At 37.2% G+C, this 18,404-nt stretch overlaps 2 protein-coding genes across 5 annotated transcripts in view; one reads left to right on the forward strand and one right to left on the reverse strand.

Moving 5' to 3' along the window:
* Nucleotides 1–18,404, reverse strand: part of LOC108751575 (tyrosine-protein kinase PR2) — a 350,659-nt gene that overhangs the window by 326,643 nt on the left and 5,612 nt on the right. The gene's annotated exons all lie outside the window — the stretch shown is intronic.
* Nucleotides 6,412–11,310, forward strand: LOC108751546. The gene has a single exon (XM_018491783.1). The coding sequence runs from the start codon at nt 6,412–6,414 to the stop codon at nt 11,308–11,310; it is 4,899 nt and encodes a 1,632-aa protein (XP_018347285.1).

Consider the following 18,404-nt stretch of genomic DNA (forward strand, 5'->3'; position numbering starts at 1 on the left):
AAAGCCCAATATCCATGGCTCAAAGCTCCTGCTCTGTATTTGGTGGGATCAGAAGGGTGTCATATACTACGAACTGCTAAAACCGCATGAAACCGTTACTGGAGATCTCTACCGACGGCAACTGATGCGCTTGAGCCGTGCATTGAAGCAAAAACGGTCGGAATACTTCGAAAGACACGATAAAGTCATCTTGCTCCACGACAATGCTCGCCCACACGTTGCAAAACAGGTAAAAACATACCTGGAAACACTTAAATGGGAAGTGCTACCGCACCCGCCGTATTCTCCTGATATTGCACCTAGCGACTACCACTTGTTTCGATCATTAGCTCATAGCTTGTGCGAGCAGAAGTTCACATCTTACGAAGATTGTAAAAAATGGTTCGATTCGTGGATTTCATCTAAAGACGAACAGTTCTTCCGACGCGGTATTCATTCACTGCCCGAAAGATGGTCAAAAGTAGTAGAAAGTGATGGGAAGTACTTTAATTAATGTATTTTTTAATGTTCATGTGAAATAAATAACGTTCTTTCATTAAAAAAACGCTACGAATTAATTCCAACACCTAATATATTTATATTTATGTCTGGGTACATGCAGGCATTTCCCTAGCACAGTAGTCAGTAATCAATGAAATTTAGAAGCTGAAAGAGATAAATGCAGCCTTAGTTTTAGATATTGAAGCTCTAAAACATCAATTGGCTAAGAAGGATAAATTTCATAAGAAACAGATAAAGCAGAAGATCGTAGAAATGTTGAGTTCCTTTTTTACATCTGGACAAATTAAAATGTACATGAATCCGTAAGAAGATCCACTGGTCTTCAGAGGATATTTTGACTGCAATATCGTAAAGTGTGAGCCCGAAAGCTTACAAGTATTTGAGAAAAACGAAACAAATTCCGTTGCCCGCAATGTCAAATCTTCGAAGGTGGGTAGCCAATTTCGACATTGATAAAGGCATCTTAAAAGACGTTCTATTAGCAATGAAAGGCAAAAGTTAAAGCATGACAGAGATAAAGAGAGCAGCGATTCTTTTTGATGAAATTCATTTATCAAATCTAATTCAAATTGAAAGAAAAAAAGAAAGAGCCGTTGGACCTCATAAAAGATGCCAAGTTGTTCGTGGTTTAAAAAATAAAAACAGCTCGTCTTTCTATTCCTTTGACCAGAATATCACAAAAGAAATTGTTGGACATAATTACCCAATTGTATAACAGGGACTATACTATATATGCAATGACTAGTGATTTGGAACTTTTAAATCAAAATTTGTTGAAAAAGTTGGACATCAACAAAAATACTAAAACATTCTTTCAACATCACTGCGATGAAGATGTAAGTTTTCCTAGACGTTTCTCATCTGTTGAAATTACTTCGGAATCATTTCCTTAATTCTGGGTTACATGTAAAAATAGACATTTTGTTACCTCAGCAGCCTTGAAAAGATTATTGCAAATCAACAGTGCCGATTTAAAAATTGTATTAGGAGTATAAATAAGTTTCCGCCGTTTTTTATCAAAAATTGGGCATTTATTGTGAAAGAACGATATCTAATGTTTCATTCGAAGTATTGTCCATCGCTAGCCACTACTTTTTCCCATTTTTCTGGCAGCATATGGATACCGCGTCGGAAAAACGCTTCATCTTTTGAAGCTATCCACGAATCGATCCAATTTTTGATTGGCGCCAACATTGGCGCCAACATTCTGCTACTATCATATCCGTAAAATTAGACGTTTTTAACCTATAATTCAATTGGCAGTTGTACCCAAGCCAACTAGTTTTGTTTGCATAGTATTTTAAAAGAAGTTATTTTGTAAGGAAATGGAAATTTCGCGTGAAAATTTTCGGGCAATGATTTTTTACGATTACAAATGTAATCTAACTCCGAAACGATGCATCGATCGACTTCATTTGGCTTTTGGAAATGAAGCACCATCCAATAGGACTGTTTATAATTGGTTTGCCGAATTCCAGCGTGGACATACCTTTCTTAGTGATGAATTCCGTGAAGGTCGTCCATCCACGTCTGTTGTTGCCACTAATGTTGATGCTGTGTGTGAAATGATTGAGCGAGACCGGCATATAACATACCGCGAGATTCAGGCATCCTTAGGCATTGACATGAAAGCAATACATACGATTTTGTATGATCACTTGAGCGTACAGAAACTTTGCAGTCGTTGGATCCCACACAATTTCACCGAAGCTCAAAAACAGGCTCGTGTTAAATGGAGCAAAGAAATGCTCAAGAAATTCAACCGAGGTCGGTCAAATTTAGTCCACAATATCGTTACTGGGGACGAAACATGGATCTATTCGTATGAGCCCGAAAGTAAACAACAATCCACTGTTTGGATATTTCAAAATGAACCGAAACCAACAAAAGTTGTTCGTTCACGCAGTGCTGCCAAGCGAATGATTGCTTGTTTCTTCGGTTATACCGGACATGTGACAACCGTGCCTTTAGAGGATCGAAGGACTGTAAATACTGATTGGTATACAACAATTTGTTTGCCAGAAGTCATAAATGAATTGCTTAGAACAAACCGAAATCGTCGCATCATCCTTCATCATGACAACGCCAGCTGTCACACAGCACGTCAAACCGTTAACTTTTTATCCAGTAATAATGTCGAATTGATGACTCATTGTCCGTATTCACCTGATTTATCACCTAATGACTTCTTTTTGTTTCCAAACATTAAAAATAAGATGCGTGGTGAGCGATTTGAATCACCTGAAGCAGCTGAAACATTTCGTACACTGATTTCTGAGGTTACAGCCTTAGAGTGGAAAAAATGCTTCGAAAATTGGTTCGAGCGTATGCAAAAATGTATCGATCTTAAAGGCGAATACTTCGAAAAACAATAAAGCCATTTACCGAATTTTACATGTTTTTTTTATATTGTTTGCAGATACTTTTCCAGCAGCCTACGTTAACCATCGACTGTCTCTAATTTGTTACAAATGGGTAGTAAATTTAGTCTTCCGGACTCTCACAATAAGGTATGCACAATAAAAGAATTTATTAAAGATATTGAAAATTGGTCGTTTAGAAATAAAATTGATTATTTAACTAAAATTAGGAATATCGCTATCCCTAAATTCCATCGCTTTCTCCACAATAATCCACATATGAGAATCTCTGAAATTACAATTAATAAGATGATAATTACACAACATAATGATGTAAAGAGAATAAAGAAGTGGTTTTCACACGTGCCGACAAAGGCAATATGACGGTAGCCATGGAATTATCTCATTACAATCATAAAGTACAGGAGCTTCTAAGCGATATCAACACATATTCGATAGTAAAGAAAAATCCGTCATTAATGATAGAAAGACAACTAAACAATATGTTAAAAAACTGACATAAAAGATTTTATCTCAAAGAATTTTTTAGTCTCTGATCTAGTGACTCAAATCTGCCAAAAACTTATGGGTTACCTAAGATACACACAAGGACACGGAAGACACAACTATCCCGTTTAGAATCGTTGTGTCTTCCATAAATACGTCCTTATATCCCACACATAGCTAGATTCCTACAAAATATCATTTCGGAAAGTATTCTCCCTATAAAAAGTCAGATAAAAAATAAACCCTATACATCTTTAGCTGGAATGACAATAGATGTATCAGAGATAATGGTTTCTTTGAATGTGACTTCTCTCTTCACAAATATCCCATTAGAACTCGCAATAGATAGCGTCATGAAAAAATGAAATTCTATAAAACGTGTCACAAAAATACCTAGAGATAAATTTATAAATGCGATTAAATTTGTTTTGACATCTACGTGTATATATATATATATATTTTTTTTTTCTTTATTTATTTTAATATCTACATATTTTATATCATATATATTATATATATTATATATTTTATAAAAAATTATGTGAATAAAAATTATCATGATAGGATAATTTTTATTCACAGTTTATTTATGTTAGTTTGTGTTGTCTCTGAGGAGGGCTCAAAAGTGAGCCGAAACATGTAAGCGCGGTTTCAAAAGTGAATAAAAAAGTTTCACACTTTATAGATACAAGTATATTATTTGCGCGACGTCTTCTGCGCTTGACTCCTACTGCCCGTATCCTTTCCAGTTCTTCGAAAAATATAAATTTGCAAAGTCAAGCGTTTTGGTTAACGTGACGATTATTGAGCTCACTACCTTACTATTAATATGCTATGAGTTAAGAAACAAATGAATTACGAGAAATGGCGGATATACACGTATCTTTGTTTTGCACATTGCTTATTGAGATTTTTGTCCGTATTCATAATCAGATCTTATAATCAAGGTTTCCTCAAATTTATCTTTAGATGCTCAGTAGCCAATAAAATCATTCGTAGAGCATCTAAAGATAAATTTAAAGAAGTCTTAAATATAACATTTGACTACGAGCATTAATCACTTCATAAACACTGTATGTTTTAATTATAATTTTAATTAAAAATAATTTACGAAATGTTCATCATTAATACATACATATTTTATTTTGACTTTTACAAAATTAAGTTTTTTCTTTTTGACAATATCTGTTAATCTGATTGGTAATATCTGTTATATTTTTTATTATATCTGATTTTCTGCAAACTGTTCATTGCAAAATTAAAAATAAAAAAAATATTTGCATTATTTCTTTAAAAAATTTTTTTAATTCTATTTCATAATTTTTAAAAAAGTAAAGTTTAAATTTAGAATTTTACAATAATTTAATTTTATCTTTGATTTAAAAAATCCTTAATAATAATTTTCCTGACTTTTCCCGGTTTTTCCGATTCTCTCTGAACAATTTTTACTTTCCTGATTTTTTCCTGATTTCCCTGACCGTTAACAACTCTGATATATGTATACTTTCTAAATCTGAATAATTACTAATTACCCAGTGGCATACTTAGCACTGATAATCAGTGAAGTTCAACTAAAAAAGAAAGAATGTTTGAGCATTATATATTGTAACTATAATACTGATATTTGCAATTTGTTAATTTCAATCTTTCAATCATATTCATTGAATTTGAGCATAAAACAAGGTTAGTTAGATCACATAATAAAGATTAGCTAAGTTGGGAATCTCACATTTAATTCACTGATTTGTTCGCATATGTATTATCATGCGAACTAACATCAGTGATGCTACATCGGTAACTCCAGTACCTGTGTGTAATTTAACTTCGCTAGAAAGCTTGAAACTGAAACGCGGCGCGCGTATCGATATCCGCCACAATTGCGATACGCGGATTTCCGTGGGAGCGTGGGGCAGTGGTACCCTAGACACCAGCGCGCTAATATTCTGCCCGCAACCTCCGTCGAATTTGCGAATAACTCTCGACTTGTTACGTTTTGTGACGCGCACACCCACCATACCGTCGCGAACCGGCGGCGTAACGATCGAGCCTGTATCGAACTTATTGTGAACGATTGTGAACTATTAAACTGTGTAGCATCCAATTTATTAATCGGCCATTGTTGCACCTCGTGTTGGCGTCCCGATCCTGAACCCGCATTTATCTCGTTTCATGTTCACGGGTTTACGATCTTATTGATAATCGTCACCCGACCCGAAACATTTGGCGATCCTGCCAGGATCGGGATTCTTCGCGAGTGAAAAATCATAGACACAATATAATTTTATTTTTTCATTCGGAAAAAATAACTTTCGAGCTCCGAACGTCTAAGTGTTGTACGGCAATCTTCGACAGGATTCGGTACTCGTCGTATCGGTTCCCCACGCAGCAACAGTTAATTGGTGACGGCACGTGTATCCCCCCACTGGAGGCCCCACATGTACAGTCGACATCGGTGAGGCACGCAGTAGCCTTGTGCGTCGGTGTTCTCCTACCTTTACGAGTTGGTTTCGAGACGCGGCAGTGTTTCAGTCGACGCATAGTTCGAGCGTCAGTACCCCCTCTGCGCGGGTCTGCGACAGCTCTTTCCACGACGATTTCATACCTCTACGGACTAAATCGATATATACGTCAACATGTCTGAGCACGAGGACGACGGCGTACACTTTGATGCTTTGTTAAGAGAGCAACGATTACAATTTGCGGCTATCAAACGAGCGGCGGATATGGTTGCCGGAGATTTACATAAGGTTAATTCTGCAAAGGTCGGAGCCAGGCTCGAGCATGTGCAGTCAATTTGGGCAAAATGCATCTCACTTGACGTGGAATTATCTGCCTACAATAGGAATGACATAATGGCACCAGATAAGTACTACCAGGATCAAGAATTTGCCATTTACGAAGAAGTTTACCTCGACACTGTTGGTGCGTTTAAACAATTCATTTTCGGACCACCTCGACCGGCACACCTCCCGCCCCAGAGTTCCAGCATGCAGAGACGACGGTCAACGCTTCTCCAATTCGCCGTAATGCGCAAATACCACGCATGATTTTGCCGCGATTTGCCGGCAATTATAAAAATTGGGAAGAATTTCGCGATTATTATAAATCAATGTTTATTGACGATCCGTCGTTCGATAATTTACAACGGTTGCATTACCTAAAGTCGTGCCTCGACGGCGAGGCTTCACAATTGCTCAGAAACGTGCAAACTACTGCAGCGAATTTCCCTATCGCGTGGAAATTATTAACTGAACGCTACGCGAATGAACGCCGATTGGTTAATTTACATTTAGCCGATTTATTTGCGTTGAAATCGGTCTCACGCGAAAATTCTCCTTCTGAGCTACGCAAGCTCCTCGATACTGCCAAAGAAAGCATTGAGGCTTTAAAGTTAATGAAACATCCGGTGCAGGATGATATTCTTGTGTTTCTTCTTACACAACGCGTAGATCGAGAAGCGCGCGAAGCTTGGGAATTGACATTTAACGAAAATTCCGACTTTCCCACGTTTGCTAATTTCGAAAGTTTTTTAACTTCACGCATTCGCGCCTTAGAAGCGTCTAGTATAATTATAAGCAAATCAAAGTCGTCTTCGAGTTCGGCGGTTCAGAACCCGAGCACATCGAAAGCGCAATCGCATCTTTCCAATGCAACAGCCGTGAAATGTCCCGTTTGCGGAGAATCACACTCGCTCTATCGATGTAAAAGGTTTATATCGAAGCCCGTCTCCAATCGGTGGGACGTTGCAAAACAGATTCAAGTATGTCTCAATTGCCTCTGCTCCGGGCATCAACAAAAATCGTGTCCGAGTAAACGGTCGTGTTTTCAATGTAATTCTCGACATCATACGCTGTTGCATCGCGGAACGAATTCGAACAAGGCGCTCACAGAGACGCTTCCCGTATCCGAAGCAAGTGCCAGTACCTCGAGTGCATCCGAGCCACGCGTGGATACAAATCTTGTGCAGTCGCACCTGGTGGCAACACCGCAATCGGCACACGTTGTATTGGCAACTGCATGGATCATGGTAACCGCGTCATCGAAGAGAACGGTGAAGCTCCGGGCCCTGCTCGACCCAGGCTCCACGCATTCGTTCATTACGCGCGACGTTGCGAATGCACTACAAGCGCGATCGTACTCGGCGAATGCATCGGTGAGCGGAATCGGCGGCGGTATTACGAGTACGGTTAAAAGAACGGTGCCCATCACGATTACCCCTATCAAGGCGACCGTTCCGGCCTTTTCGACGGACGCATTAGTGCTAGATACGCTCACCACATATCTCCCGCGGTTCCGTCATCCGCTGTCCACATGGCCACACCTCGACGGTCTTATAATGGCTGATGAATGTCCAGCAAGCGATATTCCGATCCACGCGATAATCGGAGCCGACTTGCATCCGTATATGCTTCGCGACGGTATCAGGAGAGGGCGTATGGGCGAGCCGGTGGCACAGAACACTGTATTCGGTTGGGTTCTGTCTGGGCGTACTAAGTCGCAAACGATGGAAGACAGTACCTCGCCAGTACATGTGCACCATACGCAAATAGCGGAAGATTTGAGTGGTCTGATGTCTCGATTTTGGGAAATTGAGGAAATTCCAAGGTCGTCTCCCGCATCTGAGGAAGACGTACGCTGTGAGGAGCACTTCCGGAAAACTCACAGTCGCACTCCCGGTGGTCAATACGTCGTTAGGTTGCCTCTGAAATCACCGTCACCTATCGATATAGGGGACACACGAGCCCGCGCACAACGGTGCTTACTTTCATTAGAAAAGCGACTTTCTTCGCGTCCTGACGAACGCGAATCGTATATGCAATTTCTCGCGGAGTATGAGGAGCTCGGTCATATGCGACTGGCGCCTGCTCGGGAACGCAATTCTCCATGTGTATATCTACCCCACCACTCAATTGTGAAGGCCTCGAGCTCTACAACAAAAACTCGGATAGTTTTTAACGCGTCTGCGGTGTCTACAAACGGTAGATCTCTCAACGAACTACAGATGACTGGACCAAAATTGCAGTCCGATTTATCACTTGTGCATACTCAATGGCGAGCCCACCGGTTTGTTTATTCTGCTGACATTGCCAAAATGTATCGGCAAATATTAATCGACACTCGCGATATAGATTTGCAGAGAATTCTATGGCGACGTTCTCCCGCAGAAGCCATAAACGAGTATCAATTACGCACGGTCACATATGGAACGGCCAGTGCTCCGTTTTTGGCGTTACGCGTCCTCAAACAACTCGCGGATGACGAAGGCGGCTCGTTTCCCCTCGGTAGGCGGGCTCTTTTGACATCGATGTACATCGACGATGCGTTGTTCGGTGCCGATTCTGTGCCACAAATTCGATTAATACGCGATCAATTAGTTGCTCTTCTAAACCGCGGTCACTTTGAGCTAAGAAAGTGGGCGAGCAATGCACCCGAATTATTGTGCGATATCGACCCACACAACCACGGACTAGCAGTTGGAAAAACAATCGAAATTGACGATAGCGTCAAAATTCTCGGAATCACGTGGCTCCCCGCACTTGACTGCTACAGGTTCGTGGTGGCCCGTCAGGAAATACCGGTTCCTACGAAGCGAAAGGTTTTATCTGTTATTTCGCGTTTATTTGATCCGCTAGGATTCCTGTCTCCGGTAATTATACTGGCGAAAATATTCATGCAAACGCTTTGGATATCGGACATCGCCTGGGATACCCCTCTGCCGGAGAACCTAGCAGTATCATGGCGCGATTACTACGACTCTTTGCCTAAATTAAATGACGTAACGATTCCCCGATGGATTGGCACACCATCCGAACCTCGGCGTTACGAGTTGCACGGGTTTTCGGATGCTTCAACCAAAGCGTATGCATCCGTTGTCTATGTCCGGGTAGAGTCCAATTCAGGTATGGTCACAACAACGCTGCTCACTAGCAAATCGCGAATCGCCCCCACCAGGCAGCTCACGGTTCCTCGCTTGGAATTATGCGGAGCTCTGTTACTGGCTCGACTCATTTCCAAACTTCGGTCACTGAGCGCATTTCAAGGCTGCAACATCCACTGTTGGACTGATGCCACTATTGTGCTTGACTGGCTGAACGAACAATCATCCCATTGGAAAACGTTTGTCGCCAATCGTGTTGCTGAGATTCACTCGTTGCTTCCCGATATTACGTGGCGCCACGTTCCCGGTTCTGACAACCCGGCTGATCTCGCCTCCCGTGGAGTGAAGCCTGCGGATATTGGCACATCAAACATATGGTGGCGCGGCCCACCTTGGCTGGCCCTCGACTCGGAGGATTGGCCCACCTGCCCACCGGCAGTAGTTAGTGATGCGCATCTCGAAGCTAGGGTAGTATCGTTGCAAGCAAATGTCTCCCCGGTCGCAGAATGTCACATGTTTGAACGATTCTCATCATGGCCGAAGCTGATACGAGTTGTTGCTAGAATTCTTCGATGGGTACATTACGTTAGAAAGCGCTGTCATCATCAGTCCGATACCGCAGACAGGTCTGATGCAGATGCACTTACTGACGCCTCGACACGCGTCTTCAGTATTGTACAAAAACAGCAATTCCCCGAGGAATTGCGTATCCTTTCGGGGCTTAAACCAGATTCCGACGGCATTCGTCGCCTGACAGTAAACGTCACATTGCCACGTCACAGTGCTCTTCGTCGACTGAATCCCATTTTAGGACGTGATGGGCTTATTCGCGTTGGTGGTAGGCTGTCCTTGAGCGCTCTCGACCCCTCATCGAGACATCCGATCATTATAGGTTCGAGTCACGTGGCAAAAATCTTGGTCCGTGAGGCACATCGTCGGTGTCTCCATGGCGGGATTTCGCTAACACTCAGTACGCTGCGGAATTCAGTGTGGCTCATTCAAGGGCGGAAATCGGTTAAGTCCCTTGTCTACCGGTGCATTGCTTGCACTCGTATCCGCGCTGAGTTGCCGAATCAACTGATGGGTTCTCTGCCTGCGGCTCGCGTCCATCGGCCAAGCCGCGCTTTTGTTGAATGCGGCATAGATTACGCGGGCCCCGTCGCGGTTCGAATGGCGAGCGGCCGCGGAGCTCGAGCGCAACCCGGCTACATAGCGCTCTTTGTGTGTATGGCGACGAAAGCGGTCCATCTGGAAATTGTAACCTCATGTTCAACGCCCGCCTTCCTCGCCGCTTTTGACCGATTTTGTTCGCGTCGTGGATTACCCCGTACTATGCACAGTGATCGCGGCACCAATTTTCAGGGCGCCGATAAGGAAATGCGTGCCGCTTACCAGGCGGCTATTACAGATAAAGAAGTGCGTGCTCGTGTGGCGGAGGACCGAATCGAGTGGAAATTCATTCCTCCTGCAGCACCTCATTTTGGAGGTCTGTGGGAGGCAGGAGTGAAGGTGATGAAGCACCACTTAAAACGCGTCTTGGGAAAAAGTACCCCTACATACGAAGAACTCGCCACGCTCCTCTGTCGCATTGAAGCGTCTATGAATTCTCGGCCCTTAGCTCCCCTCAATGATGACATTGAGAGCCTGGATGTATTGACACCCGCACACTTCCTAATCGGCGGGCCCCTTACAGCGCTTCCGATGCCCCCGCTTTTAGACACTGCGACAAATCGCTTGTCACGATGGCAAGCTATTCAGCAAATGTTGGAACGATTCTGGCGACTGTGGTCGCAAGATTACGTAAAATCGTGCCAACATCGTTCGAAATGGCTGGTTCCGACCGCCCCAATACAAGTCGGACAAATCGTCCTCCTTCGGAATCCAAACTTGCCACCCACCAAATGGGATCTTGGCCGTATCATCCATTGCCACCCAGGCCCTGATGGCCTAGTTCGGGTAGTTACAGTAAAAACGTCTTCCTCAGAATTAACCAGACCGATCACCCAGTTGGCATTGCTACCGGTGGATCTCGAAAATCAGGATGCTTCGTCCACTTGCAATTAGTGAAAAGAGGTAGTCAAATCTCCGGTGAACACATTAGCTTATTGCATGCCATGTCGTACAAGGCGGGCGGCAATGTTCGCATATGTATTACCATGCGAACTAACATCAGTGATGCTACATCGGTAACTCCAGTACCTGTGTGTAATTTAACTTCGCTAGAAAGCTTGAAACTGAAACGCGGCGCGCGTATCGATATCCGCCACAATTGCGATACGCGGACTTCCGCGGGAGCGTGGGGCAGTGGTACCCTAGACACCAGCGCGCTAATATTCTGCCCGCAACCTCCGTCGAATTTGCGAATAACTCTCGACTTGTTACGTTTTGTGACGCGCACACCCACCATACCGTCGCGAACCGGCGGCGTAACGATCGAGCCTGTATCGAACTTATTGTGAACGATTGTGAACTATTAAACTGTGTAGCATCCAATTTATTAATCGGCCATTGTTGCACCTCGTGTTGGCGTCCCGATCCTGAACCCGCATTTATCTCGTTTCATGTTCACGGGTTTACGATCTTATTGATAATCGTCACCCGACCCGAAACAGATTATCAGTGGCATACTTGGCATTGATATTAGTGATTATCCACTGATTCAGATTTAGAGAGTATATTTATATAATATTTAATCAGAGGTGGAAAAATTACTTTATAAATTACTTATATATGTACTTGAGTACAAAAAATTATACACATTCAAATTTACCGCGTAACAATGACTTATGTTTATTAATTATTTCTGATTGGCCAGTGCGCATGAGTATACCCTTGTCTTTATATCATGACTTTAATATAATATTACTTATTACTACTAATTAAAATATAATAATTAAAGTTAAATACAATTATTTCAATGAATCAATTAAGACTTCTTTACTTAATAACAAAATCATAAAAATATATAAAACGATGGCCATTATCAGGAAATGGAAATCAATTGCGCAAAAAACTTATAGAAATATCGACAATTTTGAGTACGTTTCGGCGCTGTTTTGAGTCATCTTCAGCACAAATTTGATAAATAATAAATTAAAATATAATATCGTGGAAACGCATTCCCATTACGTGATTATGACTGCAATATGAGGAATTCTATCATCGACATTTTGAATGTTGTATCAAACAGTTGTATAGCTGAGTGGAAGTATGATAGTCAGTATCAAGCTAAAAAATTAAGAAAAATTTTAACGCAACATATTATAATGGATGGAAAATTTAGAAAAAAATCATAATAGTGCTTACCACATAGCTGCCGTAATTGTATATCATATATCATCAAATTTAATACAAATCAAAGATCATCACAAATTAAAATTAAAATTAAAATTAAAGAATAAAAGAGCAGTTATGTTGGACAGAAATGGTTCCTTAATTTTTTATCAATTTTCATTCTCAAAAACATCCAACATCTTTTACAATTAGGTAAAATTTCTTGCTTCTAATTTACAAAGGCAGGTATTTGATTATGGAATTCATTAAAAATATTGAAAACAATATTAAGAAATTTCAAGCTTCTGTGCATAACACATTAAGAATCCGTTCATTACTAATCATTAATAAGTTATTAACTTTCAACTACAAAAGAATTAAACAGCAACTTATTAAAACTATCTCATCTTATACTAAACAATTTATAATGAACAACCAAAATATTTGTACTAAAGCAGATAAAGGCAATTTAACTGTAGTCATAGATAAAGAGATTTACAGAGAAAAAAATCAATACAATACTCTTTGATGAGAATACTTATCTTAAAATTTCTAAAAATTCGGTTAACAAAATTAATAACAACTTAAAAAAATTACTTACAGGATGGAAAAAATTTGGATATATTTCTGAACAGATATACAAACGATTATACTGTAGCGATGGCAATTTATGTAGAGTTTATGGCTTACAAACTACCATCCCTTAAAATAATTGTGTCCAAAAAATTGAATTACCCCCCCACTTCCAAAATAAACTGCAATCTTTAATAAAAAGAGTTAAATCTGACAAGAATGCAATTCACTTCGGAGGAAGGTAAACGTAGGACAATTTCATTAACGTATCTGTAATAAAAAGGCATGGGGAAATTAATGGAGTTCAGCACACTGTTTTCCAAGTCCTGCATAATCAGAAGTGCCAAACGTCTGTTTAGAAGAATTGACCATCAAAGGTAAAAAAAGTGGAATCTAAGACCAATCGTACTGCTATTAAAAATTCCTCTTTAGGGATAATTCTTACAAATAGAATTCCATCTGTTTGAAAGATGGAGCCATCAATAGCCAAGTCCATCGGTACGTTAGTGAATAGCGATACCACGTCAAGAGACACTAAACTAAAACCCGAGTCAATTTTAATATTTTTCAATCTTTTTACCACGTCAAAGCTATTATTATGGCTAAGAGCTTTCGGAATACTCTTAATAATCAAACCGTGTAGGAACAATGCTAAGTTATACAGAGGGCTATCAATAAAGAAAACTATAAGTCTGTGTAGACAATTCGGTTTATGTACTTTTAGTAGGCCATAAACTCTAGGTAAATTGCCATCGCTATAGTATAATCGTTTGTATATCTGTTTAGAAATTTATCCAGATTTTTTCCATCCTGTAAATAATTTTTTCAAGTTGTTATTAATTTTGTTATTAATTTTGTTAATCGGATTTTTAGAAATTTTAAGTTAAGTCCTCATCAAGGAGCATTGCATTGATTTTTTCTCTGTAAGTCTCTTTATCTAGTGCCATAGTTAAATTGCTTTTATCTGCCTTAGTAAAAATAATATTTTGATTGTTCTTTATGAATTGTTTAGTATAAGACAAGATAGTTTTAATAAGTTGCTGTGAATCTAATTTTTTTTGTGGTTGAAATTTAATAATCTATTAATGATCGGTAATGAATGAATTCTTACTGTATTATGCACAGAAGCTTGAAATTTCTTAATATTGTTTTCAATATTTTTAATGAATTCCATAATCAAATATAATACTTGCCTTTATAAATTGAAAGCGAGAAATTTTATCTAATTGTAAAAGATGTTGGATGTTTTTGAGAATGGAAATTGATGAAAAATTAAGAAACCATTGCTGTCTAATAACCATTTCTGTCCAATATAACTGCTCTTTTATTCTTTAACTTTAATTTTAATTTTAATTTGTGATGACCTTTAATTCGTATTAAATTTGACGATATATGATGTACAGTTACGACGGCTATGTGGTAAGCACTATTATGATTTTTTTCTAAATTCTCCATCTAATATAATATCTCTATTATATGTTGCGTTAAAATCTTTCTTAATTTTTTAGCTTGATACTTCCACTCAGCTATGCAACTGTCTGATACAACATTCAAGATGTCGATGATGGAGCTCCTGACTACATTGCAGTCATAATAACGAGAATGTGTTTCCACATATTGTATTTTAATTTATTATTATTTATCAAATTTATACTGAAAATGACTCAAAACAGCTGAAATATACTCAAAAAAATTTCGATATTTCTATAAGTTTTTTTGCGCAATTGATTTCTTGCGCTGACTTGTAATGTTCATCGTTTTTTGTATATATTTTTATTAATTTTTTAAAGTAAGATACTTATAAGATAGTAGTTGAGTTTAAATTTCGGAAAAAGTTATTTGTAAAAGTAACACAAGATAATTGCATTAAGTACATCATATATAGACAGTAAAAAATTAGATATTGATAGACATTGATACTTCTAAATGAGACGGATGAGATATGATACTCATAATCTTAAGATCCCAGATTAAAATCCCGGTAAGAAAAAAAATAAAATAAAATTGTAATAAAAAATTACAATTAATTAATCAAAGTTATCTATGATTTACTGTTAATAAAAATTAATAAGTTAAAAAAAAATTATATATATATTTTTTAATTCTATTTTATAAAAATTTCTGGAAAAACTCATCAGTAACTGGTCAGAAACTAGCATAATAACTGGCTAGAAACTGACTGGATTTACTACCCAGTTACTAGTCAAACAAGCGTTGCCCAAACTGACAAAACTAACTGAAAAAGTAGCCAATAACCAAAAATCTTGGTCGATTATTGGCTAAATTCTGGTTTATTTTCTACTTGGATAAGAATCTGAGCACAAAAATTGTCAATACTTACAAGGAGAGGCTACATTCTGCTCTTCACCGATTGATTAAAATAAATACCTGTAAAGCTATCCGCGCTAATAGGTCTTTAGAAGCAGAGTAATGTGAATATTTAAAAATATATCAAAACTCTGGAAACAGTCTAATATCTCGGAAAGTATGCATTTTTAAGAAAAATATCTTAGACGAAAGTGATAAAGTTTAGTAAGATGTATTTACTGGTTTTATCGGTTTGACTTTGGATAGTACCGTCAAGGTCAAGTTAGGGTTGAGTTACATTGGTATATTATTTCGCGCAACGCTTACCGCGCCTGATATTTGCCCCTTTTTCACTTAATTTCTTTCAAATATAACATTATTTTTGGTTACCTTCCCAATAACATTAGGGTTTGTGAGACTCTGCAACTTTATTACATTATATTTCTGGACTGAATACATATTTTTTAGCTCAAAACATGTAAAATTTATATCTCAAAGTCAGATAAAAACAGATAAATATAAAGCAAATAAATATTTTATTGTCAATTAATTATAATACTTTAAAGAAATTTTATTGGAAAAATTCGCAAAAAATGACTACTTTGGATAAAAAATTCTCAAATTTTTAAATTTAATGTTCAAGCAAAAATCCGTAGGATTTTTTTAGTTGACCCTTTGGACTAACAAAAAAATAGTACAATATGAATTGCTCAAAAAAGTATAATTATTTGAACTATCAAAAATCGACATTTTCGAGGAATCTACATATTTTAAGTTTACAATTAATAAATAAAATTGTATTATTTTGAACAATATAAAAGAGTAATAATATAAGTAAATAAAGGATTGTACATAAATATTATTATAGTGTGTATAATTATTATTAAAATTTAGTTTAGAAGATGATGCAACACTTGCTCTAAAGCAATAAATCCGCCCCAGGCGAGCGATCTCCGAAGACTGAAATTATAAAATTTCTACTATTTATTACATTGAAATATAATTATTTTTAGTTCTACATTTTCGTATATTTATTTTTATACTATCCGAAACTCAATAAACGTATATTTAATAAAAAATAAAGGGGTACTCAGAACTGAAAATTTACAAACTAATCACATGTGGATCCCAAGTACCCTCTTTGAACTTTTCGTGCATTCTCACATCGAGAATAATGCAAAAAAAACTCTTGCAGGCTTATCATATTTATAGACAGTTAAAAGTTTTTTTTCAGCTTCAATCCGGATCTTTAAATTAATTATAAAAAAATTACAGCAATGTAAAAAATCGCATAGAGTACGTTGTACCCATGAATTCTAATGAGTATTAAGGTTAAGAGAGAAATATATATACATATGCCAAAACTCAAAATTAACCAGTAAAGTAATACAAGATATCGGTGCGTAAAACATTAATAATTTAAGTACAAATAAATTAGACTTTCGACTCTGTTTTGAGTTGTTTTCAATTGAGTACAATAAAAAAGATTAATAAATATTTCTTTTACAGTAATAGCATATTGTTTAACCCTTCGTCGTCCTTCGGGTCAAAATGATTAAATGACCCGAGCATCATCTTTCACACTAGATTTCAGAACCTTTCTGGCATCGAGAAGATGCGTACCTGCCATTGACTGAAAGTTTAAAGCTTCACCTATCGAGATGCTTAGCTTTTTAATCTGACTGTTAGTATGCGTCTAGCAGCCTTTCGCGCTAAAAGCATTTTTTTTTCTCGGGTCAAAGTGTCAGCAAGTGTGACCAACGTTTTTGTTATCAAATTTATGAATTATATTTTTGCATTAAATTACAAAATGTAGATTGTGTCTTTCAAGTAAAGATAAAAAAACGATGGGGAAAGAATGTCCGTTGTGTCTACGACCTATGTGTGATAAACACTCTCTAAATCTGAAAGTGGATAATCTAAAAGTGGCATATTTGGTACTGAATCAGTGATTATCTACTGATTCAGATTTAGAAAGCAGACTCTATTTATGTGCTGGGATTGCTATAGTAAAGAGTAACGTTTTCTATATATTTTTTGTATTTTATGTTTTTCACTTATATTTGTCTTCAGTATTAATAACAATAATAATAATTTTTATATTAACAATAATTTAAAAATAAATAATCTTTTACCCAAATTTAACATCATTTTTACATCTAAAAAATGACCATCTTCAAAATAAATACCTTTTTTTAAACAATAGTATGATGTATAACCATACTATTTTTTTTTTAAATACATCATCTCAAGAGTATTAGACTAAAACTGCATTTAAAATATTATAAATTTAAAAAGTTATGATTTTTTAAGTAAAAAAGCATATTTTTTTAACACGTTTATGATTTTTTTTGTGTTAAAATTACATTTTTTACAAAAACGTCATTGTTCCATTTTCTTAAAGAATAAAATTACATACTGTAATTTTTTGAAATCATTGGAATTAATACTATTGATTTGGTAACACTTTAAAGATGGATCAGGTCATTTTAACCCAGAGTAATGTGGCTTTATTCAAGTGTAACTATGAAGGGTTAAATGATTACTTGAGGGACATCGTGAAACTAATGTGTTCCCAAAAAACGTTTAAAAATTCCATAATTCTACTTTAATTTATGAATAAACTATGTCAACAAACTTAGTTTCTCATAAATAAAAAGAAATGTGATAGATTTAAACTACAAACATCTTCAGTATTTGACAGAATACTTGAATTGTGTGTGTATTCAAATAAAACTAAAATACATAAACTGTCAAAAAAATAATTTAAAAGTATCACTTAAAGTTAAAACTTACAATAGTAATAGAATTATGATGAAAATTCAGATAAAGTCTAAAATAAATTTAGTGTAACATAACGAGATCAGTATAACAAAAGTGATAAGTGAGAGAAATAAATAAACTGTTCAACTTTCGGTAATTCTAAAAAAGATAACTTCTTTTAATTGCACCTCTCTAAATTTTTATATTTGCAATATTTAAACAAATTATATATATATATATAT

The sequence above is a fragment of the Trachymyrmex septentrionalis genome, unplaced genomic scaffold (genome assembly GCF_001594115.1).
Source record: "Trachymyrmex septentrionalis isolate Tsep2-gDNA-1 unplaced genomic scaffold, Tsep1.0 scaffold5, whole genome shotgun sequence".
NCBI lineage: Eukaryota > Metazoa > Arthropoda > Insecta > Hymenoptera > Formicidae > Trachymyrmex > Trachymyrmex septentrionalis.

Excerpts from the sequence above, each read along its gene's own strand:
- LOC108751546 (XM_018491783.1), top strand. The coding sequence starts at position 6,412 with ATGATTTTGCCGCGATTTGCCGGCAATTATAAAAATTGGGAAGAATTT.